The 26,084-nt window shown below is 43.6% G+C and overlaps 1 protein-coding gene and 1 long non-coding RNA gene across 5 annotated transcripts in view; one reads left to right on the top strand and one right to left on the bottom strand.

The window, feature by feature from the left end:
• The window catches only part of RNF150 (ring finger protein 150), a 292,882-nt gene extending 280,178 nt beyond the window's left edge, over nucleotides 1–12,704 (bottom strand). For all 4 annotated transcript variants that reach the window (XM_040473333.1, XM_040473315.1, XM_040473324.1 and 1 more), the window contains exon 1: nucleotides 12,203–12,704. In XM_040473333.1, the coding sequence (XP_040329267.1) occupies nucleotides 12,203–12,686 (484 nt within the window). In that variant the 5' untranslated portion in view covers nucleotides 12,687–12,704. The remainder of the gene's footprint in view (nucleotides 1–12,202) is intronic.
• Nucleotides 12,705–12,744: 40 nt separating this feature from the next.
• Nucleotides 12,745–26,084, top strand: part of LOC121029343 (uncharacterized) — a 48,304-nt gene continuing 34,964 nt past the window's right edge. The window contains exon 1 of the long non-coding RNA XR_005789688.1: nucleotides 12,745–12,906. This is a non-coding gene — a long non-coding RNA (uncharacterized LOC121029343). The remainder of the gene's footprint in view (nucleotides 12,907–26,084) is intronic.

Here is a 26,084-nt window from a genome sequence, read left to right as displayed (position 1 = left end):
CCCTGAGCACCCAAAGGAGGCACCTCATCAAGGGTTAAGTTCAAGTTAAGCAGTAGATGAATCCCCTTAGCACAGGCCCAGCAGGAATAGTTCTGTGCATAGGATAAGAAATGAGGTTTTTAATGTCTCAACTTAAATCTTACATTCAATGTAAGGCAAATAAGGTGTATGTAATCTAGTCATTACTTCACCCATTAAGTGATCAATGCATCTGAAAACTATGGATGGGTACGGGTGCCTAGGTGGCTCAGCTGGTTAAGTGTCTGACTTCAGCTCAGGCCACGATCTCACGGTTTGTGAGTTTGAGCCCTGCGTTGGGCTCTGTGCTGACAGCTCAGAACCTGGAGCCTACTTCAGATTCTATGTCTCCCTCTCTCTCTGCCCCTCCCACACTCATGCTCTGGTTCTCAAAAATGAATAAATGTTAAAAATGTTTTTAGGGGCGCCTGGGTGGCGCAGTCGGTTAAGCGTCCGACTTCAGCCAGGTCACGATCTCACGGTCCGTGAGTTCGAGCCCCGCGTTGGGCTCTGGGCTGACAGCTCAGAGCCTGGAGCCTGTTTCTGATTCTGTGTCTCCCTCTCTCTCTGCCCCTGCCCCGTTCATGCTCTGTCTCTCTCTGTCCCAAAAATAAATAAATGTTGAAAAAAAAAATTTAAAAAAAAAGTTTTTAAAAATATGGACAGGTACATATTCTACCTTTCATTTATCTGCTCATTTTCAAAAGACATTTACTGGATGTCTTTAATGTTCCAGGCTCCAGGAATACAGCAGTTAAGACCAGACCCTTGCCTTCGTGGAGCTTATGTCCTCACAGGGGAGATAAACCGTAATCAATGAATGAATGAAATAATAGAACAATTTCAAATGATAAATGCTATGAAGAAAAATAAGGGAGAATAAAGGAGGAGAGAATGAGTAGCAGTAAATAAAACAACCCCCCACCCCCACAAAACTTTATGTGGCCAAGGAAAACTCTTGATAAAGGGAACGACTAAGCAGGGTCCGTTGATATGAAGGAATGAGCCATGTAAAAAAAATCTGGAGGAAATCCACAAAAAATTGAGGGTGGTGACTGGTAACTCTCCCTGCCCATTTGAGTGATTAAATCCCATGATTCTAGCGCTACCACATTGGACTTTGCTGAAAGCTATTCCCCTCAGGGTACAGGTGACAGACGAGCAACCTGCATTTAAAAAATAATTTTGTTGGGGTGCCCGGATGGTTCAGTTGGTTAGTCGTCTGACTTCAGCTCAGGTCATGAACTCATGGTCTGTGGGTTCAAGCCCCGCGTTGGGCTCTGTGCTGACCACTCAGAGCCTGGAGCCTGCTTCAGATTCTGTGTCTCTCTCTCTCTCTCTCTGACCCTCCCCTACTCATGCTCTGTCTCTCTCTCAAAAATAAACATTAAAACAAAATTAAAAAATAATTTGGTTAAATAAGGGGGAACCAGATACAAATCTACCAGATATTCCTGTTTAGAGGTCATTCTCACATATTTCAGAAGCATACAGAGATGTTTCAGAAAGAGATTTGCTATATAAATAGATAATAATTATATCAAAAAAGCTGAAGGGTTGGGGTGCCTGGGTGGCTCAGTCAGTTAAGCGGCTGACTTCGGCTCAGGTCATGATCTCGCGGTCCATGAGTTCGAGCCCCGCATCGGGCTCTGTGCTGACAGCTCAAAGCCTGAAGCCTGTTTCAGATTCTGTGTCTCCCTCTCTCTGACCCCTCCCCCGTTCATGCTTTGTCTCTCTCCGTCTCAAAAATAAATAAACGTTAACAAAAAAAAAAAAATTTAAAAAAAAAAAAAGCTGAAGGAAAGAGCATTTGAAAGGCCCCAAGGTGGCAGCAAATTGGGCATGTCTGAGGACCAGAAAGAGGGGCGGGAAAGAGTGAGGGGAAATGTGGCCGGAACAGAGGCTTGGACAGCAGGCAGGGGCCACACCAGACCCTGGGGGTAACAGCAAGACCTGTGACCTGGTTCCAAGTATGATACGCAGCCCCTGGAAGATCTGAGCAAGGGAGTGATGTCCTTTGATTTTTAAAAATTCATTCTGTCTGCTGGATGGGGAACAGATTGCAGGGAGCAGGAACGGAAGCAGGAGCGACGGCAGTCCAGGCCGAGAGCAGGATAGTTGGGATTCAGCTGGTGAGAATACAAGGTGGGAAGGCTGGAGTCCGAGTCTCCACATATTTCTTTTGACAAAAATCTGAGCTAACACTACATGCTCACAGTGGCTACTCTGTTGTGTAAGTTCACAACAGTTCTGATGGATAACACACGAGGCTCATTCACAGGTGAAGACTCAAAGGCTTTAGGTTAATCACTTGCTTCCTGAGAGTCCAAGCCCCGTCTGCCCTGTGAGACTCTTAGGTCTTGACAGCATCTTTTCCACTGTGCTCAAATCCCACAAACCTCTATCACTCTCACCAATCAGAGGACTTCACATTTCTATCTCCATACCTATGATTCTTTGTCTCCTTAGGCAAGTGACTGTCAGGGTTCAGACCCAGGCCGGCCGTGTACCAGAATGGTCTTTCCCACCACCACCCTGTGCTGCCTCCCAAACTGGGTAATAACAATGATGATGTGCCAAATGGGGTACTTCCTACTCGGTAAAAAAATACCATGATATCCCTACCTCTAATCCTAGAAGCCTATAATCAAGATAATGAACATTAAGGGACACTTGGGTGGCTCAGTCGGTTAAGCATCTGACTTCGGCTCAGGTCATGATCTCACGGTTCATGAGTTCAAGTCTCATGTTGGGCTCTGTGCTGACAGCTCAGAGCCTGGAGCCTGCTTCACATTCTGTGTCTCCCTCTTTCTCTGCCCCTCCCCCACTTGCATGCTTCTCTCTCTCTCTCTCTCTCTCTCTCCCCCCCCACTCCCTCCCTCTCTCCCCCTCAAAATAAACATTAAAAAAAAGATAATGAACATTTATCACATCAATGAAATTTCACCCAACTTAATTGTCTAATCATTTCTGACTCATTTTTGTACTCTTTTTGACTATTACAGAAGTTTCTGTGCTTTCTTGTACTTGCTGTATTTGCCATCTGTTTGTGTTCTTGCTGGTCTCCAAAATCTGGTAATTATTTGTGAATCATTTACTCATGTCTTGAAATAATACTTACTGTACACACCCTCATAGTTTTAATCACTATAATCCTGAAATTTAAAAAATTCTCATGTGGAATTTAGATATCGTCAAATGAAAAAAGTCACTATATCTTTAAATTATTAAGAACTAGGTGGGGCCGCCTGGGTGGCGCAGTTAAACATCCAACTCTTGATCTCAGCTCAGGTCGTGATCTTACAGTCGTGAGATCGAGCCTTGCCTCAAGCTCTGGGGCCAACAGCGTGGAGCCTACTTGGGATTTTCTCTCTGCCCCTCCTTCACTCGTGCTTTCTTTTTCAAAATAAACAAACTTAAAAAAAAAAAAAAAACTATGGAATATAAGAACTCAAGGAGGACTTTAGATCCACCCAGTGAGGTGGCTGTCAACCCTGGCTGCACATTAGCCTCATCCAGAGAGTCCTCTGCCCACCTGACCAATTACATCAGAATTTCTGCAGGTAGGACCTGAGCATCTAGAATTTTTAAACTCCCCAGGTGATTCTAATGTGCAGCCAGAGTGGAGAATCACTGATCTAAACTAAGTCCCCCTCCAGGAGCCTCCTGCTCCTCTTTTTTTTTTAATTTTTTTTTTCAACGTTTATTTATTTTTGGGACAGAGAGAGACAGAGCATGAACGGGGGAGGGGCAGAGAGAGAGGGAGACACAGAATCGGAAACAGGCTCCAGGCTCTGGGCCATCAGCCCAGAGCCTGACACGGGGCTCGAACTCACGGACCTCGAGATCGTGACCTGGCTGAAGTCGGACGCTCAACCAACTGCGCCACCCAGGTGCCCCTGAGCCTCCTGCTCCTCACTTTCAACTGAAAGAAAACGAGAGCCGGGGAGGGGAGGCGACTTGCCATTGGTAAAGCCAATGTGAGGTAGAACCACAAATGAAACCTGCGTCTCCAAACACAAGGTTTCCGATTTGCATTTCACATCCCCAAGACATAGATAAATGTAAGGGAACAGAGGAGTTCCGCTAATTGCCATCCTGATGACTCTATTACCCAAGCTTCATTTCTTCTGATTCTCTACCTTTGGTGTCTTGCCCGAGCTGCCAAACTAGTCTAGCTTGGAGAAAAGCTATGCTACAAGACTAGTAGCTCCAATAATTGACAGAGGTGCTTTCTCCTTCAACAGAGCCATACTAGTGAGTGAGCACACCTCTAAAGACCACGAAATGGGTTGCAAAAGACCCTGCTTTACAGCCACACAGGAGAAGCCTTTGACTAATTAGTCCCATATTCAGGAACTTGACCTAAGAAAGTAACCATGGACATGCACCCATTTTTAGGTACACAAGATGTTTATGGTAGCATTGTTTATATAGGGGGAAAGTGGGATCATCATAGAAATATTGTGGAAACAAATTTCAAAATGTACCCTTAAATTTTAAAAAGCCACAAAACACGTAATATATCCCCAGTTTGGTAAAAGTAAATATGCATCCACATAGTGAAAAAAAAAAAAAGTGGTTGGGTTAAGGGTGGTTTTTGTTATCTTCCCTCTTTTTAAATGTTCCAGATTTTCAAGTTTTTCTATAAGGCATAGGTCTCTCATTTAAAAGAAGAGAAAAAGATATGTATTTGCTAAAACAGCAGGACAAGAAACACATGTACAGAATTGTATTTGCAACTTATTTTTGAGACCCTCCTGCTTATGTCTTTTTTCCCTTTAGACCAAGGACATGAACCAGGCACCTACTTCCTGCCACATTCTACATACAGAATAAACATTTCAGTGGGAGACTCAAATTAGAATCTCCCTGACTTCACTTATGTAAGTCAAAAGCTAAGAAAAATGTTAGGGTCACAGAATATTTCTTCATGACATGACAAACCAACGTATTGACACAGTCCATCTTTCCAGTCTCCGGGTTATTTCACAGATCTTAACAATATTTACTAAGCATTTTCCATGCACCAGGGACTCTTCTAGGCTTTGGGAACTCTGTGATGAACAAAAGATGTCTAAAAGCCCTGCTTCCTGTGGGTCTTATATTCCGGGGGAGGAGACAGACAACAAACATGTTAATGAGAAGTAAAATGAAGCAGAGAGAGAGGTAGGGAGTGTGGAGGATGGTGAGTGGGGGAGGGGTGCTGCTACTTTAAATAGTGTAGCTAGGGAGTGCCTTTGTGGTGAGGTCACATTAGAGAAGGGATCTGAGAGAGGCAGCCAGTCTGGTGGGTATCTGGGAGGAAAAACATTTCCAGCAGCTTCCTGGTAAATAAAGGAGAAAACATCTATCCGATTCCACTATTCTTTGGGTCATCTGTAATTACATTCCAGATGTAGGTTTAGTCAGTTCATTCTACAGAATGGCCACATGAATATCTTCTGTGGAAAGGGGGGGACCAAAGGAAAAAATTAAAGGAGAAAAAAAAAAAGGCATTTGTGCATGTCAGCTCTCGGGAAAATCTCAAATCTTTGCCTTTTCAGTAATGCTTAAGTGGACTATGTAAAAAGCCATTTATGATGGAGAAATACCAGGTCGAATTGGTTAAAAAACATTTCCTGGATCTTACCTAAAATATGTATTCCATGTACTCATTCCACGTACTCATCCATGTACTCATCTTTGCCAAGGGAAAGGACATGCATGAGCCATATATTTAATACAAAATTATTTCTAAAAATCTTTAACCTGTATTATGAAATATTCACATATTTAATATCAAAAAAGCTAACAGTCTAACGCATAAGCCTTAACTTTATGACAAATGATGCTTATTTCTACTGAAAAAGTTTTTCTAAATACCACTTATATATTATGGAGTAGACAAAAAATTTTTAAGATACTTACAGAAATCAATTTATCACCAAAGCTTTTGAAGTAAAAGAAATTCAACCTTCCTGTCACATAGAAAAATAAGGACTAGAAACATAATCATAAAATACTTTGACTCCAATCCATAAACCACACTTCAGTTGAACTGTCAAGTGAATGATCCTTCAGAGTTTAAAATAAAAACTTACATTATACTTATAGACAAGGTTTCCATTGAACAGAACCACCATAATTGTAGCTTAGTGGAGAACAATCACACAGCACAAGGCGGCCTTTTTTCCTCTGGGTTTTATGTTCCCAACAAAATCCTTAAAAGCGGAGATCATCTGAATAGGATTTGAATTTCATTTTAACTCAAATTTAGCATCTCTCAATTTACATGATCAACTGTGCTGATTCCAGCATCACTTCAACTCACGCAGCAGTAAGTGAAGATCCTCTTTAGAGTGTATACAAGGCAAAGCATCTCCTCTAGGGATAAACTGAAGACTTTCAGGGGCTATCAAGATATTAAATTCCTCATATACTAAGTTTTAGGTCCAGAAATGCAATGACAACGGCTAATATCCTTTTCAAAAGTGGAGGCTGGGCCCTAGACAAATTAACATCCCATCAGAAGCATAATTCCTCCTTTCTATAAAACTAGGAAGCAAAGTTTAAAAGTCCCAGGTTCTTTCTAAATCTTTCCAGATTTTGTGGTCATAAATTCCTTCCTTTTTGAGAAGCCTGGGGACTTTTAAGAACAGAGCCATCAGGAGAGAGAAGGATGGAATTCTTACTAAAGGCTGGAAGGGTAGAAGGTAAGATTCCTTCCAAATCCCCCAGATTGGTCTTTCTATGACCCAAACTAGTAAACAAGTCATACGGTCTCTTGAAATGCCCAGGCCATATTAGGTTACACTGCCAAGAATGTTATCTAACTCTGACACTGAATTATGGCTTTTAATAACAGAGTCTGGAATTCCTGGCTCTTGGATGTCTGGCTGCCACTAGAGAGACCAGTGAAGAGGTAGTTTAGTGCCAAATAAATAAGTATATAAATACTAAATGGGGAGGGTGAGATGGTTTGGCCCGGGAGATTAAGACCAAGCATAAAGGATATTTTTCTCTTAAGACACATACAGAGAAGCTAAGTGGAAAACTGAGGCTCAAGGGTTTCTTAAATATCCAAATGATAGAGAATCATGAGTGCTTGGGCTCCAGAAGACCCTTAAGGCATCACCCAGTGGAAGCCTGTGCGTGACTCTCGCACTCAGCAACTCCACAGCACCCTCATTCAGTTTCAATCTGAACACAAGAGAAAGCTTCACCTCCCAAGGAAGCCTCTCCCCTTTATGAACGGTTCTTCTATCCTTGTGAACACTTCCCTTTACTAGAAAAAGTCGGCTTTCTGTAATTTCTCACTGACACTGGTTTGACTCCATAAAGCTGGGGCCCCAAATACAATGGCCTTGGGCTTGAGGCAGGGGCAAAATAAGTGGCACAGGCCAGGAGCCAGACCATAAGAGATGGGGACGGGGCCAACTAACCAGCACACTGCCCATATCAATGGCCAGCCACTCTCTGCTCCAGCTGCCTGTTGCCATGTGGGACACGGGTCCCTGCGCTCAGTTTTTGTGATGAAGAAAAGGCAGAAATCTGGATTTTAGTAGAAACAGCTTGATTTCTGAATATATAAGGAATTATGGAGTTCAAACAGCTCTTAGATATCAACTAATCCAAACCTCTCATTTTACAGAGAGAGAAAACGGAGGTCCAGAATAGAAAAAGTGACTGACCCAAAGCCAGTTACTCAAAGGGATATCTGGAGGAGGAGAGCCCTAAGCAGAAGGTCCCATCTATCCCATCACAAAAATCCAGTGTGTGAGTCACAGGGCATTCAGCCTATAGACTTGTTAGAGTATTCTGAAGAACTCACTTTAGATCATTTCCTGTATGCATTAAATCATAGTTTTTACAGTGTCCTTGCAAATTGAGAGAGTACAGAGCAGTAGTTGCAAGCACAGACTTGGGAGACAGACTACTCAGGTTTGCAAGCCTGGTTCCACCACCTGCCACCTTCATGGCCAAGTTACCTCTCCGTATCTAGGTCCTCAGTTCCTCTAGGTCGCAGTACGTCAGGGTAATAATAGTACCCATCTAAGCGTTGTTGTAAGAATTAAATGAGCTAATACACATAAGGTTCCTACGACATGCCTGACACAAAATAGGCACTACATGGCCAATATTATCACTTCTCAAAGAGAGAACCACAATATACTAAAGAAAAGCGTCAATGCAAACATACCAATTGAAGGAAAATGTAAAACACATTCTAGAAAATTATGAGTCCCATAAAAAATTAATTATAGCAGCTAGTTCCTTTAAAGAGGTTAAGGCAAAGGTAGACTTTACCAATTAAAATAACGGCCACAAATGTAGCAAGAACCCATGAATTAAAACTCTTAGGGGTGCCTGAGTGGCTCGGTCAGTTGAGCAGCGGACTTTGGCTGGGGTCATGATCTTGTGGTTTGCGAGTTCAAGACCCACATCAGGCTCGCCGCTGTCAGCACAGAGTCAACTTAGGATCCTCTGTCTCCCTCTCTTTCTGCCCCTCCCCTGCTTGTGCTCTCTCGAAAATAAACATTAAAAACAAATTAAAAAATAAAACTCTTAGCACACACCGACACAAGAAAGTGTCAGTAAACCTCCTGTTTTCTCCTCCCACATTGGACAAGTGCTAGAATACATGGGATAGATCTCATCCTGGGCTCCTCCTCACCAAGCTGAGCTTACTCTCTAACCAGCTTAAGCACCTCTTCCATTCCTCCATCTCTAAGTACTATTAGGGACCAAGTCCCTCAAAAGTTTTTCCATTCAGATAGATGTTTAGTTTTCTCATTTCCCTCTGCACACTAGCAAAGGACAAAGACAGTAAATACACGCTCTTAAGAAAGGAAAAAAAAAAATGGATCATTCCTACAATGTCACAACCCAGTCACAAACTGTCTCCATACACATAAATCTATCCTGTTGACCATACAGGTCCCTGCTAAAATGAGATTACAATTTAAGCCAAGACAAAGCACAAATGCAACAGGAGAATCCTTAAATGTTCAACAACCAACAGAGGGAGGTAGAACACTCTTGTCTCAAATCACAGAAGCCAGACAGGAACCAGCACAACTGCTCTGGTCTTCAAAGCATGGGAGGGTCAATAAAGAGCTCTTCCCCAGGGCCGCTATGGCCTCAGTGCACCCTAGAGTTCTTTTGGATCCAGTTTATGGATAAGCGTATCAGTGTATACAATGCTTCTAAGGGTTAATATTTATTGACTTCTATGTGCCAGCTACAGATGTAAGCATGGTCCCATCTGTAAAGGAAATATCCAGTATAGGCAAATATACAGAAAGTAGATTAGTCATTGCCTAGGGCTGGGGGTCTGGAGAGGAAAGAGGAGTAACTGCTAATGCACACAGGGTTTCTTTTTGGAATTAGTGGTGAGGGTTGTACAACTCTCCGAAGAGTAAAAGCCATTCAATTGCATACTTTAAATGTGTGAATTGTAAATGTGAATTCTTTCTCAATAAAGCAGTCATATTTTTCAAAAAGATTTGTAAAAACCAGTTATAAAGCAAAAGTACTAGTGTATTCAAGGAGAATCTGTGTCTTTGTGAATGAGAAACCATAATTGCAGAAGTGGCAGAAACCCAAAATTATTTCAGCAAGAAAAGAAAAAAAAAAATCAGAAAGAAGTTTATATGGAAAGGGTAACTGACTATTTAACTGAATTTCAAGACAGTGGGTATGTCGGGATCATGCCACTCCAAATGCATACATATTACATGATAGGTGGTGTAACTAAATTCTGACTTTCTCACCTAAAGTTAGCAGTTCCAAAAATAAAGGATTTAGAGGAGAGGTGAGATTAAAAAAAAAAAAATCATGCAAAGTCTGATGTTAGCTTTTTGGAGACTCTGAATTTAAAAGTTTACAAATGTAAGGGTCCTCTGGATCCTTAGGAAGACGGATCCACATCTAAAATGTATACCATTTCCTAAGATGAATTTAGAAATAGGACTCCAACTTAACTAGAAAAAAGTAAAGCCTTCAACTTCTGGAGCTGAGGGAAAGACAGGGACAGACAGATCAGTGATGGCATCTCAGCGTTTGAAACTCAGGAAACCTATTTAAGAGTAAAGTGAAGGGTTTGCCAAGCTGCACAGTCATGTATCTCCTTATAATGAGACTTTAGCAAAAATCAATGCAATCTGACTGAAGTGTCTCCTAATGTGGCAATATGTCAAATGATAATATAGAAGTTTCATAGCTATTAGCAAATACAGTGTTAACACATTTTTGGAAACAGCATAATGAAACTAGAGAATTTTGTTTACATTTTCTAGCCTTTAACTTTCAAACTATTACTAAACCCTTTATTCCCACTATGTTTATGCTTATGTCCCACTAAGCATCATTTGTACGGAAAATCAGCTTTCTTTAAGAACAGGCAAGTCATCAATTGATCCAATGTGTTGGCAGTTCTGGAAAACCTTTTTAGACAGGAACAAATGATACCTCTTTCTGTTCAAAGAAGCCAAGTTTAACATTTCATGCATATGCATAGAGAAACATTTAAAGAACCCCCAAAATTAGCTAACAATCTTTTTGGAATTTACAGAACAACAACAACAACAAAACCCTCCTCACAACCCCTCAAATCAAGGTTTAAATATTAAATGTTTAAAGATACTTTATGTGACCTAAAGTGATCTTCCATAGTCCTCCAAATCCTTGAATATCATAAAGTTTAAGTAGTGCTCCTAGGACTCAATGTTGGGGTACAATCTGTTCCACTACAAAACTGTTGAGCTCAAGAAAACATATCAATTGCTCCCAAATGCTCTATCATAGCTTTTCTAAAAAGTGAACTGCCTCTCCTCTTCATTAATTAAGGGACTGCATTTTCTGGCCTATGTGTTAAAAGCACTGAACTTTCCCCACTCCACCTGTTTGTGTTAAGGTTGACAAGTTCCTTGTTGAAGACAGCTGGTGTTGATTACCAGGGACAGACCAATTCTATACTTCATTAACAGGTAATACAGGTCTCAGAATAAAACCTTGTCCCCAAGAATGCACCGCCGCCCCCCCCCCCCCAACAATACAGCCAAAGCTTGGTGTTCCATTTCAGTAGCATAACTTTATTAAAATGTGGCTTTTAAAGAAAATGACATTTTTGATTAGACAACTGTCAGAAAATGCATCTGTCATTTCTATTTCCTCCCCCTCCTTGGGGATGCCACAGCCTCAGCCCAGGAACCCCTCTGGGGAAGGAGGGCCCAACTCAAGGAGGCCAGACTGCTAAAAGTAGCTGATTATGCTGACAAGGCTGGAGAGGACTTTTTTTTTTTTTTTCTTTTGGTTCCTACCGCGGAAGCACTGGCATGTCAGGCCTAAGGGTAAATAAATACGAGTTTGGGGGCAGTAATGTATTTCTAGCCCTGGCACCCTGCAATCATTAAGAAAAGCTTATTCTTTCTACCCTGAAATCGCCTCATTCTTGCCAGAATGAAAACCTTCAGCATATTTAACCTCCCACTCATGCAAAGGATAATGAAATACTGGAAAAGTAGGCATAACCTTATGGCCACCATGCTCTTCTTGGCAGGTTGAGGATTATTTACCATCGTGCCTGCCTGTCAGCTTCTCCGACTGCCACAGAGCACAGGACTTTTATTATTATTTATGATGTACGTCAACCCAGCAGGGGGGAAACTCTTAATCTCCCAGAGCTGAAACCTGACTTGAAGGAGCAAGTTAGCGGCGGTGAGCTGCCAGCACCAGTAACCCTACCCACCGCCTGACACAGAAACGCCTGCATCAGTAGTATACCTGATGCACACACGGGTGCAGAGCTGAGTTATCAGATCTGCTGGTTCCAAACAGGTGCGGGGCAGGTCCACAACTGAGGACAATACGTGAGCCCTGCCCCCAAACTTCACCTTCCAGATCCTTCTCGGAAGTTAGCCCACCTCAGCTAACCCACGTCCGACACTTGTCTAATCCGAACACACTCTCCGGTCTTGGTCCTCCTTCCCCCGCGATCCGATTAGTCCTCCTTTCTTTGTAAACCCCCTCGAAGTAACGCAAAGCAAAACTTAATAGGTCCGGGGAACAGAGACGCGTCTTCCGCGCAGACCTCCCAGAAAGGAGCTAGAAGGCGGGCGCTGGATCCTTCTCGGCGCCTCCATCCCCTGGGGCTCCCCTCCCCCCCGCCCGCGTCCGCCGCTCACCCGCCCGGGCCACTTACCTGCATGGGACATGGTGATGGTCTCGTTGGTGTTGGAGCCCACGTTAAAGATGACCACCGCGGAGGCGTTCTGCAGGAAGGCGTTCCGGATCTTATCCTTGTACGTGCAGTTGCCCTTGGGGATGAGGGCTATCCAGTTCTTGCCGTGGGCCGGGGCGGCGAACTTGGTGTTGGGGTCGCAGGCGAGGCGGTCGTGGGCCGAGCTAGCCATGACCACCTCCCCGCGCGCGTCCTGCTTGGGCGAGTGCTCCCCGTAGCGCCCGCACTCAGTCTTCTCGGTGTGCAGCTCGGTGCCGCCGCCGCCCGCCACTCCGGGCCCGGGGTCCGGCGCGGGCTCCGCGTAGGTGATGTTCACGAAGGCGGTGTACCATTCCTCCTTCTCAGCCACGGTAAAGTCCAGGCAGAGCAGATGCACGAAACAAAAGGAAAGCAGCCATGTTGAGAGAGCCAGACTGCGGCACGCTTGGATGAGAGACATTGCCATCTTTATCCGCCGGGGCCCCCTCCCCGCCCCCCGCGCCCTCCCCCCGCCCCGTCCCTCCTCCCCGGCCCCGGCCAAAGCCGGGCCGGCGGCCTCTCCTCCTCCTCCTCCTTCTCACTCCCGGGCCCGCGGGCCCGCGGCCGGGACGCGCAGCCGCCGCGGGGGCCGGATTCTGAGCGCGGGGATGGCGCCGGCCCCTTCCCCTTTCAGCTGGAGCTTGGCGGTAGCATTTCGCTTCACGGGTGCTGGAGGGGCGCGGGTGGAGGAGGCGCTTGGGCTTGAGGAGGAGTCCAGCTGCCGAGTGTCCAGCTCCTTGGCCCGGCTTCTGCTTCTCTCATAGGGGTGGCAGGGGCCCCAAGAGCGTGCGGGGAGGCGGCTCCGCGCGCTCCGGCCCCGGCGGGGGCGGGCGCGGCTCCTCAAAGCCCGGGGTGCTGCCGAGGGTGTCCCGGCCGCCGCCGCTGAGCGCTCGGGCGAGCGGATCCCGCTGCCGGCTCGGCGGTCGCTTTCTGCCGCGTGCCGGGTCCCTCGAGCTGTGGGCGCTGCGCTCCTCGCTCCGCCGGGTGGCCACACCGGGGACACACTTGCCGGTGGAGGGGAACCTGGGGGCAGTGGGAGAGAGGACAGAGGGGAGAACGCGGTCTGTGTGTGTGTCTGTATATGTTTGTGTGTGTATAATGTGTGCGTGCAAGGAGGAGCTTAGTGTGATGTCAAAGATTCTGGGCTCAGCTTGCCACGCTCCCTCGGTCTCTCTTGATGGGCAGCAGCGACCCCTGCCGGGTCTCAAATTCAACGCGATCTTTGATTTGGTCCAGGTGGAGGCAAAGGGGGAAGCGACCCCTTGACCTATGAGTACAGGAACGACTTCCTGCGCGTTAAGTATAGCCAAAGAAGGCCCCTCTCATAAACAGCCTTAGCGTTTGCAGGAAGAGCCGAAGTAAGCTCCCTAATTATCCATCCTAGGTCCAAAGGGTAGGGCAAGTTGGTAGCTAGGACTTAACAACATCACACCAGGGCTATCTTAGGGCCGTGACTACCAAATAGAAGTGTGTATCAGCATCACGTGGGGCCTGTTGAAACGGAGACTGATGGGCCCTGCCACGGAATTTTCGGTTCCCTAAATCTGGGTTAGGGCTCCAGAATACACCTTTCTAACAAGTTGCCGGGGGAGCCCAATGCTGCTGGTCTAGGGACCACTCTATTAGAGGGAGTAAAGGCAAGTGTTTCTTTCCTCCCATCTGGAAGCAAACAGGTGACACGCTTCCTTTATAGAACGGGTGTTTTCTGTATAAGAAACTGGGTGAACTATTTCTCCACTGTGGTTATTTGGGTTTCGTGACTGGTAGCAGAGGACTAACAAAGTCAGCAGGCAAGGAAGGTTTCTTTGGGTTATTAATATTTATGGTGTGTTCTCCAGGTATATGTAGAGATCACAACTAGTCAGGGGAGACCACAGCCCCTTTAGAAGAATGTTCTCAAAACTGACACAGCACAGCCCCTTATCATTTCAGTGTTCGGATGGTTGTTCTACTTTAACAGTTTCCTTGACTTGAGGTACCTGCCGTAGAAAACTACATGATGTATGTTATGGTTCTCAGTCACTCGCATTAAACGTCCCACCTGGAGTTCTTTCAGAGAACTCAGGACTCGGTGATAAAAACCAACGTCCACCTTTTCCGTAAGACCTTAGCATGTTTACAGCTTTCTGTTAATAACAGTCCCCCAGCACAACTTCTCTTTTCCCAGAAGCAGTACAAACAGCTGGTGGCTGTTTGGGAGAGCAAGGAGCCCCAGCTATACCAAATTAGAAGCAGGCACAAGGAGATCTACTTAGACGAATTTGTCTCTATGGTATTTGATGTGCTGGTTTTGTGTGTTTTCCTGACTTGCTCGTTTTAGAAAATAGGATTCTAGGCAATTGGGACAGTGCTTTTTATAGTACCTAATGCCAAGGAGGCAGGCATGGAGATTGCCTGGCTGTTGGTCCCTGAACCACCAGAGATCTGAGGGAACAGTCCATTGGCTGAAAACTCCCAGCTAGTTTCTGTACAGATGCCTTAGCAAACCAAGGTGGTTCCCCAAACCTTTTTATCTCTTAGCAGTTTTTCTCCAGCCACAACACTTGGAGAATCTGTATCGTTAAGAATGCATGACTATGGCTTATTCTTTCTTTCTCTTAGAAAAGTTAGAACCTGAAGAGATGACAGGGTCAAGGAAGCAGCATCCTGGCTGGGAAATTGATTAATTACAGGAGCAGTGGGCAAATAAGTAAAATATTGAATATAATGGGAGACAGGTTTCTTAGTGTTGGAAAAAATTTTACAAATCTGGAAAGAAAGGAAACTCTGAAGGACCCTGAGGCATTGGATTAGATTAAAAGTAGGTGTGAAATCACACACGTATACACCATAACTGTCTTCATTCAGAGGCCAGAAGCAATGGTTACATCAAGTGGCCAACAGAGCTTGGTTTCCTCCAGTAAAAGGAACCAGGGATTGAGCTGGGAAAGTCCAAAGTAAGTCTGGAACTCTTATAGGGCAGTGCTCAAAGCATGATGGGAACATGCCAAAAGGACATATGAGCCAGCCGGATGGAACTCCCACTGGCCAAACCTGGGACAATTTGAGTGTCAAAATAAAGAATGATAGTAACTGATTATAACCTGTTGGATAAAACATGAATCTATGAATCTGTGTTAATATAAATTAATCAATAAATATTGATAGAATAAATAAATACACGGGGAGAAGAGACAGCTCTTCCTTATGGCTGACTTCGAGCTATTAAGATTGATGAAAATTGAAAGTCACCATTCAGTAGTGTTGATTAATTCAGTCTGGAGTTTGTTTTTTTAATGTTTATTTATTTTTGAGAGACAGAGACAAAGTGCGAGTAAGGGAGGGGCAGAGAAAGAGGGAGACACAGAATCTGAAGCAGGCTCCAGGCTCTGAGCTGTCAGCACGAAGCCCGATGCAGGGTCCAAACCCATGAACTGTGAGATCATGACCTGAGCCGAAGTCGGATGCTTAACCAACTGAGCCATCCAAGTCTAGAGTCTTCAATGGATGCTCAGAGTGGTGGGTGGATGTTTGACGTACAGCAGGATGTTAGCCTAGTCCTGAAGTACCTTCTGAAAAAATATGGATTGATTACAAGGGGGAAATCATGAATTTTTTGAAGGGAACCCTGGAAAACACCAGATTGACCAGGTGAACAAAATGAGCATCACCAGTAGTGGAATGAGTTACACCACGTGGCTCCTCGTGTGCTGTGCTGAAAAGAGCACAGCATCATTTCTGTCACATGTCTTGCCAACAGCATATGGCCTGTATCTGAACGTGGGCAAACACTGGGTGGACCCAGGCTGAGAGGCATCCTATAAGGGGAAATGTCTGCATTCTTTAAAACTCTTGAGCTTCTGAGAGACAGAAAGAAGAACTAATCGACCCAAATTGAAAGAGACTCAAGAGACATGACAACTAAATGCAACAAATGATCCTGGATTGGCTCCTGGACCATAAAGGAAAAAGAAACGGTTGGGCAAAAATTGAATGAGACCTGTGGGCTGGATGGCAGTGTCTTATCAATGCTGATTACCCGATTTGGGTGTGTATATTATAGCTTGTAGAAGAAGGTCCTTGTAGGAGCACATGTACTGTGAAGTATTTAGTAGTGATGAGGCATTCTGTCTGCAACTTGCTCTTACAAGGTTCAAAACAAACAAACAAAAAAACACGAAAAAGTAATGATAATCTGTCTATAAGATCTTGGTTTCCACAGCCGCTATTGTAGAGAAGCTAGAACCCAATTAATGACAAAATAAAAAGTCGAAAGTCCACTTTTTTAGGGGGAGTAATCAGTTTCCAGCTTTGTGCTAACGTTTCTCCTCCTGCACAGCCCTTCCTTCCTTCCAGAAGCATTACTTGACACACTGAGCTGGGAGTACACTAGGGAATAAAGCAAGTAAGTTTTTTGCTTTTGTTTATTCTGGGATGGAAGAAACAAATTCTTTCAATTTTAGGTTATGGCAGGTAGTAACAAATGCTATAGAAAAAATGGCAGCAGTGAGAAAGGGTGACCTGTTTTATATAAGGTGCTATTTTACATCAGGATCAGCTGCTGTGATGCCATGACCTTTGAACAGAATCCTCAAAGTAAGGAATCCATGTATCTATTTGGGAGACTGGTTGTACCAGGAAGAAGGAAGCACGAATACAAGGGCCTTGAGGCCAGATTGTATTTGCTGTGCTTGAAGAAGAGCAAGGAGACCAACCGAGGTTGGAGATGAGTAAGAGAAAGAGAAAAGGAGATGAGGCCAGAGAGATGGGCGCCCCTCATACGGGGCCTTGTAGTCCAGGGTAAGAACACTTTGGATTTTATTCTGAATAGGAGGAAAAATCTTTGGCGAGTTTTGAGCATGGAAATGGCATAGTCTGACATGTTCTAAAAGGTTCATTCTGGCTGTGTTGGTGCAAGTATGGCACACTATAATAGTAATTCAGAAAGCAGGGGATAGTGACTTGTGCCACGAAGGTGGCAATGAACAAGGTGAGAAGTGATCCTCAATATATTGTGAAGACGGAACAAACAGTATTCACTGGTGCATTTGAAATGTGGTATGAATTGGGGCGCCTGGGTGGCGCAGTCGGTTAAGCGTCCAACTTCAGCCAGGTCACGATCTCGCGGTCCGTGAGTTCGAGCCCCGCGTCGGGCTCTGGGCTGATGGCTCAGAGCCTGGAGCCTGTTTCCGATTCTGTGTCTCCCTCTCTCTCTGCCCCTCCCCCGTTCATGCTCTGTCTCTCTCTGTCCTAAAAATAAATAAACGTTGAAAAAATTTAAAAAAAAAAAAGAAATGTGGTATGAAAAAAAGATAATTTCAGAAGGTCTCTAGAGTGTGGAGCCAAATAAACTGGCAGAATGGAGTTGTCTTTTTCTAAGATGAGAAAAGTTGTCAGAGGAGCTGGTTGAGGGCAGAATCAAGAGTGTTGAATAGGTTAGGTTCAAGGTGCCTAGAGATACCCAAATGGCAATTTCATATAATTTGCTTCAGCATAGAATCCCTGGAGGAAGATTGCTGGATCAAAGCACAGGAACAGTTTTTAAGTTGTTGAAGCATGCAGGATGGCTAAATTCCGATTCCAAAGATTGGCCTCTCTTCATATACTGTGTCCCAGAGTAAACTGAGCTCCCTAAAATAGTTTTTGAAATATCACCAGAAGGCAGTTTAGCAGTGAGTCCCAGCCTAAAGGGGGACTCTTTCCTCCAGCCAAGCAGCCCAGGCCAAATAGAATTTATAAGTTTCTCCTGGGTGGAGGTAGGTCTGACTTAAATGCATGAAACATGTATGTGTCTGAGTCAGAAACAAAGAGTAGCCCCAGCAGAGAATGGCAGTGCCCCATTTCTCCAAATGTTAGCAAATAGGACCTTCCTTACAGAGCATTCAGCCTTGACACTGCTTTTGCATCTTGCCATTAATGTGCACTGTGTGTTCAAAAGAAATTCTACCATAGACTTAAAAAAATTTTTTTTATGTTTATTTATTTTTGAGTTAGACAGAGTGAAAATGGGGGGGGGGGGGGCAGAGAAAGAGGAAGACAGAATCCAAAGCAGGCTTCAGGCTCTGAGCTGTCAGCACGGAGCCCACCACAGGACTTGAACTCATGGACCATAAGATCATGACCTGAGCTGAAGTCAAACGCTTAACTGACTGAGCCACCCAGGTGCCCCTACCATAGACTTTTTACATTTTTTTTTAATTTTTCAGTAATCTCTACCCCCAACATGGGGCTTGAACTCACAACCCCAAGATTGAGTCACATGCTCTACTGACTGAGCCAGCCAGCCATCTCTCTACTGTAGATACTTATTTTTTATTTTCTTAGTATGTATTTCTTTTTGAAAGAGGGAAAGAGAGTGCCTGCATGAGCGAGGGAGGGGCAGAGAGAGGGAGAGAGGATCCCTAGCAGGCTCCATGCTGTCGGCCCAAAGCCCGATGTGGGGTTTGAACCCAAGAACTGTGAGATCATGACCTGAGCCGAAGTTAGACATTCAACCTACTGAGCTACCCAGGTGCCCCAGTCTACCACAGACTTTTAAAAAAACTGAATGCAAACATTTGAAAATACAGTTTCTCTTACATATACATATTTTAATAGTTTAATAAAAGTTTAATGTGGAAAAGATTGAATGTACAGGGTTTGAGCTATGTTGTCCTTTTAATTTTACACTGATTATAATTTTAGGAAATTGGTGCCCATTCAGTTTCTCAGTATAGGTCCTTTTTTCACAGTAAGTTCCTAAATAACTATTCCCGTGACTGAAAAGGAGGAAAACCCTCCAAAAATATATCCCACAGGAATGTGAAAGGGGAAGAATCCTCAAAATATAATAGGGGATTCACATGCCCTTTTGTGTAAGGGCTGGCATAATTTTTTAAATTGATATTTTATGCAGAAACATCCTGTGTTACTGCGTTTCATATGTTCTGTCCTACAGATATTTTCCTCTTCTCCATCTTCCATGTTTGTTCAGGGCAATGTGCTGGAGTGGAAGAATGGGAGATTTGGTGCCAGGCAAACCAGGATGAGAATCTCAATCCTGCCACATGGGCAATTTTACTGTGCTGAGACACAATTTTCTCTTTGATACTGGAGTGATTACACCTCCTCCAAGACCTGCTAGAAGATTATTTGTGTGTGTGTGTGTTAATATTTACTTATTTTTTAGAGAGAGAGACAGAGAGATGGGGAGCAGCAGAGAGAGCAGACAGAGGATCCAATGTGGGCTCTGCACTGACAGCACAGAGCTCAATGTGGGGCTCAAGGTCACAAACTGCAAGACCATGACCTGAGCCGAAGTCGGATGCTCAACTGACTGAGCCACCCAGGCAGCCCTGGAGGAAGAGTCTAAAGGGCAATGAATATTGGGCACATAGAAGAGTGAGAGAAACTCCAGGACAGGTCAAGACAAGAGGAATAGAAGGGAACAGAATCTAGAAATTTTAATGTCCAGAAAAATGTAAAGAAAGTCAATGTATTCATTTATGTATATGCAGTCACCTAGCTTGTGTTAGTTCCTGTGCTGGAGGCTAAGAGGAATGCGACAGGGGACCCCTTTCAAGGAGTTCAGAATCTAATTTTGGTGACAGACATTATCATCTAAGGGAATTGTGAAGGTATAATGTGGTAATTATTTAAACAGACGTGGAAGAAGAATTCAGTGAGAGGTGAGAGCAAAAAAAAAAAAAAATCTACATAGAAATGAAAACATGCAGGGAGGAATGAACCAGGTTGATTCAGTATCACAGTTAGCAGAGAGAGTTTTACCAAGAACTGGGCTTGTGTGGATGGTCCATGCAGGACACCCTACTCCTGCTCATATTCCAAGCATCTGCTGAAATGTCTGATGATAGTAATCATCAATACATGTGTTAAATAATACATAGTAATGAAGAGTTGCAATTTTTGAGCACTTGATATATATATTTAGGCACTATTTCTTTTCTTTCTTTTATTTATTTATTTATTTATTTATTTATTTATTTATTTATTTTTAAATTTTTTTTAACGTTTTATTTATTTTTGAGACAGAGAGAGACAGAGCATGAACAGGGGAGGGGCAGAGAGAGAGGGAGACACAGAATCGGAAGCAGGCTCCAGGCTCTGAGCCATCAGCCCAGAGCCCGACGCGGGGCTCGAACTCACAGACAGCGAGATCGTGACCTGAGCTGAAGTTGGACGTTTAACCGACTGAGCCACCCAGGCACCCCTTCTTTCTTTTTTTTTTAACTTTAAATTCTAGCTGGTTAACATACACTGAAATATTGGTTTCAGGAGTAGAATCCAGTGGTTCATCACTTACATACATTGCCCAGTGCTCATACCAACAAGTGCCCTCCTTACTACCCATCATCCATCTAGCCCATCCCCCACCCAGATCCCTCCATCAACCCTCAGTTTGTTCTCTGTTGTTAAGAGTGTCTTATGGTTTGTTTTCCTCCCTCCTCTTTTTCCCTCCTTCCCATGTGTTCATCTGTTTTGTTTCTTTAAAAAAATTTTTTTGTAATGTTTATTTTTGAGAGACAGGCAGAGTGCAAGCTGGGGAGGGGCAGAGGGAGAGGGAGACACAGAATCTGAAGGAGGCTCCAGGCTCTGAGCTGTCAGCACAGAGCCCAGCGTGGGGTTTGAACTCACGAACCATGAGATCAGGACCTGAGCCAAAGTCAGACGCTTAACTGACTGAACCACCTCGGCGCCCCTCGTCTGTTTTGTTTCTTAAATGCCACATATGAGTGCAATCATATGGTACTTGTGTTTCTCTGACTGACTTATTTCACTTAGCATAATACATTCTAGCTTCATCCATGTTATCGAAAATGGCAAGATTGCATGCTTTTGATGGCTGAGTAATATTCCAGTGTGTGTGTGTGTGTGTGTGTGTGTGTGTGTGTGTGTGTGTGTGTACACACCACCTCTTCTTTATCCATCCATCACCTGATGGATATTTGGGCTCTCTCAATAGTTTGTCTATTGTTAATGCTGCCATAAACATCGGGGTGCATGTAGCCCTTCAAAACTGTATTTTTGTATACTTTCGGTAAATACCTAGTAGTACAATTGCTGGATGATAGGGTAGTCCTGTGTTTAATTTTTTGAGGAACCTCCATACTGTTCTCCAGAGTGGCTGAACCAGTTTGCATTCCCACCAATAGTAGGTGCTATTTATTCTAAGCATTTTACGAAGACTCTTATTTAATTCTTGTGATGACTCTATGAGGTAGGTATCATCAGTCCCATTACATAAATGAGGGAACAGAAACTCAAAGCAATGGAGTAACCTGCCTGAGGATATGCAACCAGCAAGTGCAGGAGTGGGGATTTTATTACCAGAAGTCTGACTAGAGACTATGGGCTTAGGAGCTATACTACTGCCCTTGGTTTTGTCTTTGTGTTAGATATTCACCATCCTGCTCATTAACTTGACTCCATTTTGTAACTCGGCTTCTTTTGCCTCTGGCTAATTTCTTTGTTCACTCCAGCCAGGCTGTGTTCACTTTTACCTCCATCCACAGCCAGCTTACCACCTACTGGTGATGGGCTGTCCTGCTTCTTTGAGACCATGTACTAGCTACACAGGCAAAGCGGGAGAACTTCCAGAATCCAGCAATCCCAGTCACTTCTGCTACAAGTGCTGCAGATGGAAACGCAAGGTTATGGAAAAGTTTCTTGGAGAGTGTGCAGGAAACTAACGATACTCATTTCTTTGCTCTTTGTTCCCTTACCAATTTCTCAAATTTCAGAACAATAGCAAACTTTGCTAAAAATAACCTTTTTTCTTTTTTGCTCCTTTGAATTATCAAATGAGTTCCTCTTATTTCAGTCTTTGATATAATTCTGACTTTTAATTTGGGCTTCTTTGCCCTTCTCATTAACCAGAACCCTTCCAAACAATTTTATGGCATGAAATTTTTTGAGTGACTAAAGTCAGCCTAGAAAAAATTCACTTGGGACTTGAGCCAAAACCAACAGAAAACTTTTTCACCACAATACATCTGTTTCTTTTTTTCTTTTTCATATTATTTTTTCATATGGTTATTGGTTTTTTTCCAAGTGATTATGTTTCATTGGGGACATTTTCCAAAACTGGCTTCATTTCTATTCCTGTGCTTTTAAAGATCATCTCACCCTCTTTCACCAGAAAGCTGGATGGGAGAGGATGTATCTACAGGACCAGAAAGACATTCAGAACATTGCATGCTGACCGACCGTGACTGCTGTTAAACACAAGCAGCTTTCAATGATACTTTGTCAGAATTATTGAAAGGGAAAGAATCCAGGCCTTTTCCTGCCCTCTCTATTTGGCTGTTTGGAGGGATGCTTTTATAAATAGTTTCCCTTTTCTAATGAAGCCCATTGCCACTGGGTGGGTGAACAGCAACCGGCACAATTGAGGGAGACAGACTTAGGCCTGAAGGGCACTGGTGTCAGGTCTTAATCCCAGCTCGTTGCCTAATTTGCTATTTAGGTCAAGTCTGCCGGACGACTAATCACTCATTTGGGCATACTTTCCTCTTGATACTAATTCCTAAACACCCATTGAGCTGTAGTAATAGAGACCCCTCCCAAGACGACAGCATTCATGTATTTCCACTGACTGATTCTTCTGCCACAAAGTGAGGACACCAGAAAGGAACAAGGGATAGAAAATAACGTTTGTGTATTTTCCCTCAGAAGCGGGCCCTCTGCCTGTTGTCATGTATGTTATCCAGGCTGAGTTCTTGCCACAGTGCTACCAGTGACTAACGTGACAGCTGAGACAATCCCTTCAGAGTCTCTTTTCTCTTCTATAAAAAGAGGGTGTCAGAACTGATGATTTCTACAGACCTGTCCAACTCTCCCTTTCTGTGGATTTAAGGATTCTCTTAATCAGGTTGCATACGACTGTGTATTTCCTTTCCTGTTATTGTTGCTGTTTAGACTTGACTCTATTAGGGTCTCCAAATGGATCCCAAGAACTTACTTGGAATTTCTAGCTACTCAGTGCTCTTGACAAAAGAAGAGGCTTTCTGTCTTTGGAAATGATTTCCTCTTTGAGTATGGTGGGAATGAAACTTCGAGGAAGGTGACACCAGCATGGCCAGCCAGTTCATCCAGTTACACCATGGAGAGCACTGGGGTGACGGGAGTCAAGGAGAGTTCCCACTCACGTCTACTATTATCATTTATTATCAGAGATGTCACTACTGAGCTGATTAACTTTATATGTAGGATGTAAGGCCCACATTGGCCCTTCCCAGAAATGCTACCATGTTTCTCTATCAGTTCACTTTCCACTCCTCTTTAAATATTTTAGTTTCTTATTCTTAGTGTACAATCACACCACAAATTTGAATGAGAAAAAGGAAGACTTAAAAATTTCTCATCTTTCTCCCATCTGATCAAAAAACAATCTACTTTTACCCCCATTTTATCATTCACTGCTGTTTAAATGCAGAAAACACCCTCCAGCCTATCAAGGTCAACTCTTTTGCTCATAATCTTGTTCTCTCTTGCCTTCTCTCTAGGACTTGGCTTTCAGAATTATCCCCTGCCTCTCCCACATTATTAATCAATTCATTTTAACTGGAGTATAAGCACATAAACATGCTCAAATATCACCTAAAACACTTTCCTACTGGGGTGCCTGGGTGACTCAGTCAGTTGAGCATCCAACTCTTCGTTTTGGCTCAGGTCATGATCCCAAGGTTGTGGGATCGAGCCCCGAGTCGGGCTATGTGCTGAGTGTGGAGCCTGCTTAAGATTCTCTCTCTCTCTCTCTCTCTCTCTCTCTCTCTCTCTCTCTGTCCTCTCCCTTGCTGACACACTCACTCTCTCTCTCTCTCAAAAAAAAAAAAAAAAAAACGAAAGCAAAAAACTTTTCCTACTCCCCCAGCTACTACCTCATTTCCTCTCTCTTTTCATAGCAGAACTTTTCAGAAGCAATGGCAATAGTAACTGTCACCCCATTCCATCCTCTACCCACTCTATTCTGTCTTCTGCTCAGCCACTCACGGAAAAGTCTCTGGTCTCCAAAGACACCGTTTTGCCAAATCCAATGGAAACATTTCTGTCCTCACCTTATGTAACCTCAGCAACACTTGCCATGGTCAACCACAGCCTTCTGCTTGGGACACTCTTCTCTTTTGATTTCCTCAGTACTATTTGGCTTCTCAGTTCAATATGTAAATGTTGGGGGGCCCTAGGACTCCGCACCTAAGAGTCAAATGTTGCTGTGGCCCCTTTTCTTCATTTTGTACTCTATTTAGGAAATCTATTTCTTTCCATTTGTAGGTATCTCATCTTTGATCTGAAGACGCCTGAATCTATTTTCTTGGAACCCCCAAACACACGTATCCTGTTGCCTCATTTACATGTCCATACTGATAATTTATGGATATCACAAAAGTAAAGTTAAACTCTGAGCTCCTAATTCTTCCCAGTCTTATGATCATTATATGGCAAACGGCACCATCACCCACTTAGGTACTCAAGCCAAGAGTTGTTCTTAATTCCTCCATTTTCCTCACCCCACCCATTTATGTAATTCATCGGGCAGTTCTGTTAATTCAGTCTTCAAAATAAGTCTCAAGCCTACCCTCTCCTCTCCATGTCCCCTGTTGCCACCTTAGTTCAGTCCTAGCAGCCCTTTCCATCAAGATGAATACCGTAGTCTCCCAACCAGAATAAGGGCTTCCCTCCTCCACGGGACTCAACACAGCAGTTAAGGTGAATTTAAAATATAAATGTGATTGGGTCTGTCACCACTACCTCATTAAATGAGTTTATGGCTTTTGTGATCTGTCCCTGCTTTTCCTGAGGCTGATACATTCCCCTTAATCACCTCAGCCATAGTGCTTTCCTTTGGATCCTCAAATGTGGCAAGCTTCAGTCTCTTTCTCCTCAGGGCTTTTGCATGTTATTCCTCCATCTAGAATGCTCTTTCCCTATCCGTTCACAGGGCTAATGCTTCTGTCTTTAATTTTAAATTCCACCTTCTCAGAGATACTTCCCCTGAATACCCTCCCTGGGGGGGGTGGGAGGGGGTGGGACCCTTCAATTATTATCTTTCCCATCTCTTGGCTGGGGTCGGGGTGGGGGGACAAAGCATGTGGGGAGAAGCAAAATCTTCACCATATTGGATACATGGGGCTTATTCTTTTGTTAAGAATTATAACCACCATTTGACTGGATAAGATTTTGTGATCTGTAATCTGACATGCATTTGCTCAAAAGCCATTATTCCAAAACATAATTGGGATCCTCACAGTATGTATCTGACCAGCCTTCCCAATCCACTTACCGGCAGCTATGCCACATTGATAAAGCATGTATTTTGTTGAAGTATTCTACAATTAGCAATTATCATACTCTATACAGTTGTTTTGGATTCTAGTTCTTAATGATTCTTTGTTTTTGAGAATCCCAGTCCAGTTATTTAGGGATGAACGTGAATTTTATGTAGAAGATTGCCTCCATAATAGACTATGTGGCTATTGCGCTGAATTTTGTAGTTGATGTTTACTCATGCTTTTAGGGGCACAAATATGTCTAGGCACCAGAAAATTTATGATAGAGATGATTCCTTTCTTTTGTGAAAAAAGATAAGGATGGGACAATTTTATATATATATATATTTTTTTTAAAAAGGATATGTAGAAAAGGCATACTTAATTACTTTGGACAATATTTTGTATACAGCTATATGGTTCTTTCCTAAACACTAGAAATAAATGGCATGAAAGCAGAGAGCTTATCTATATTTCTATGTTTAGAAAGGACTGACACTTAGTAAATAGATTCTCAATAAATATGTGTAAGAAGAAGGAAGGAAGGAAGGAAGGAAGGAAGGAAGGAAGGAAGGAAGGAA

Source organism: Herpailurus yagouaroundi, unplaced genomic scaffold (assembly GCF_014898765.1).
Source record: "Herpailurus yagouaroundi ecotype Mexico unplaced genomic scaffold, PumYag 28, whole genome shotgun sequence".
In the NCBI taxonomy this organism is placed as follows: domain Eukaryota; kingdom Metazoa; phylum Chordata; class Mammalia; order Carnivora; family Felidae; genus Herpailurus; species Herpailurus yagouaroundi.
This window is presented reverse-complemented; position numbering and strand designations above follow the sequence as displayed.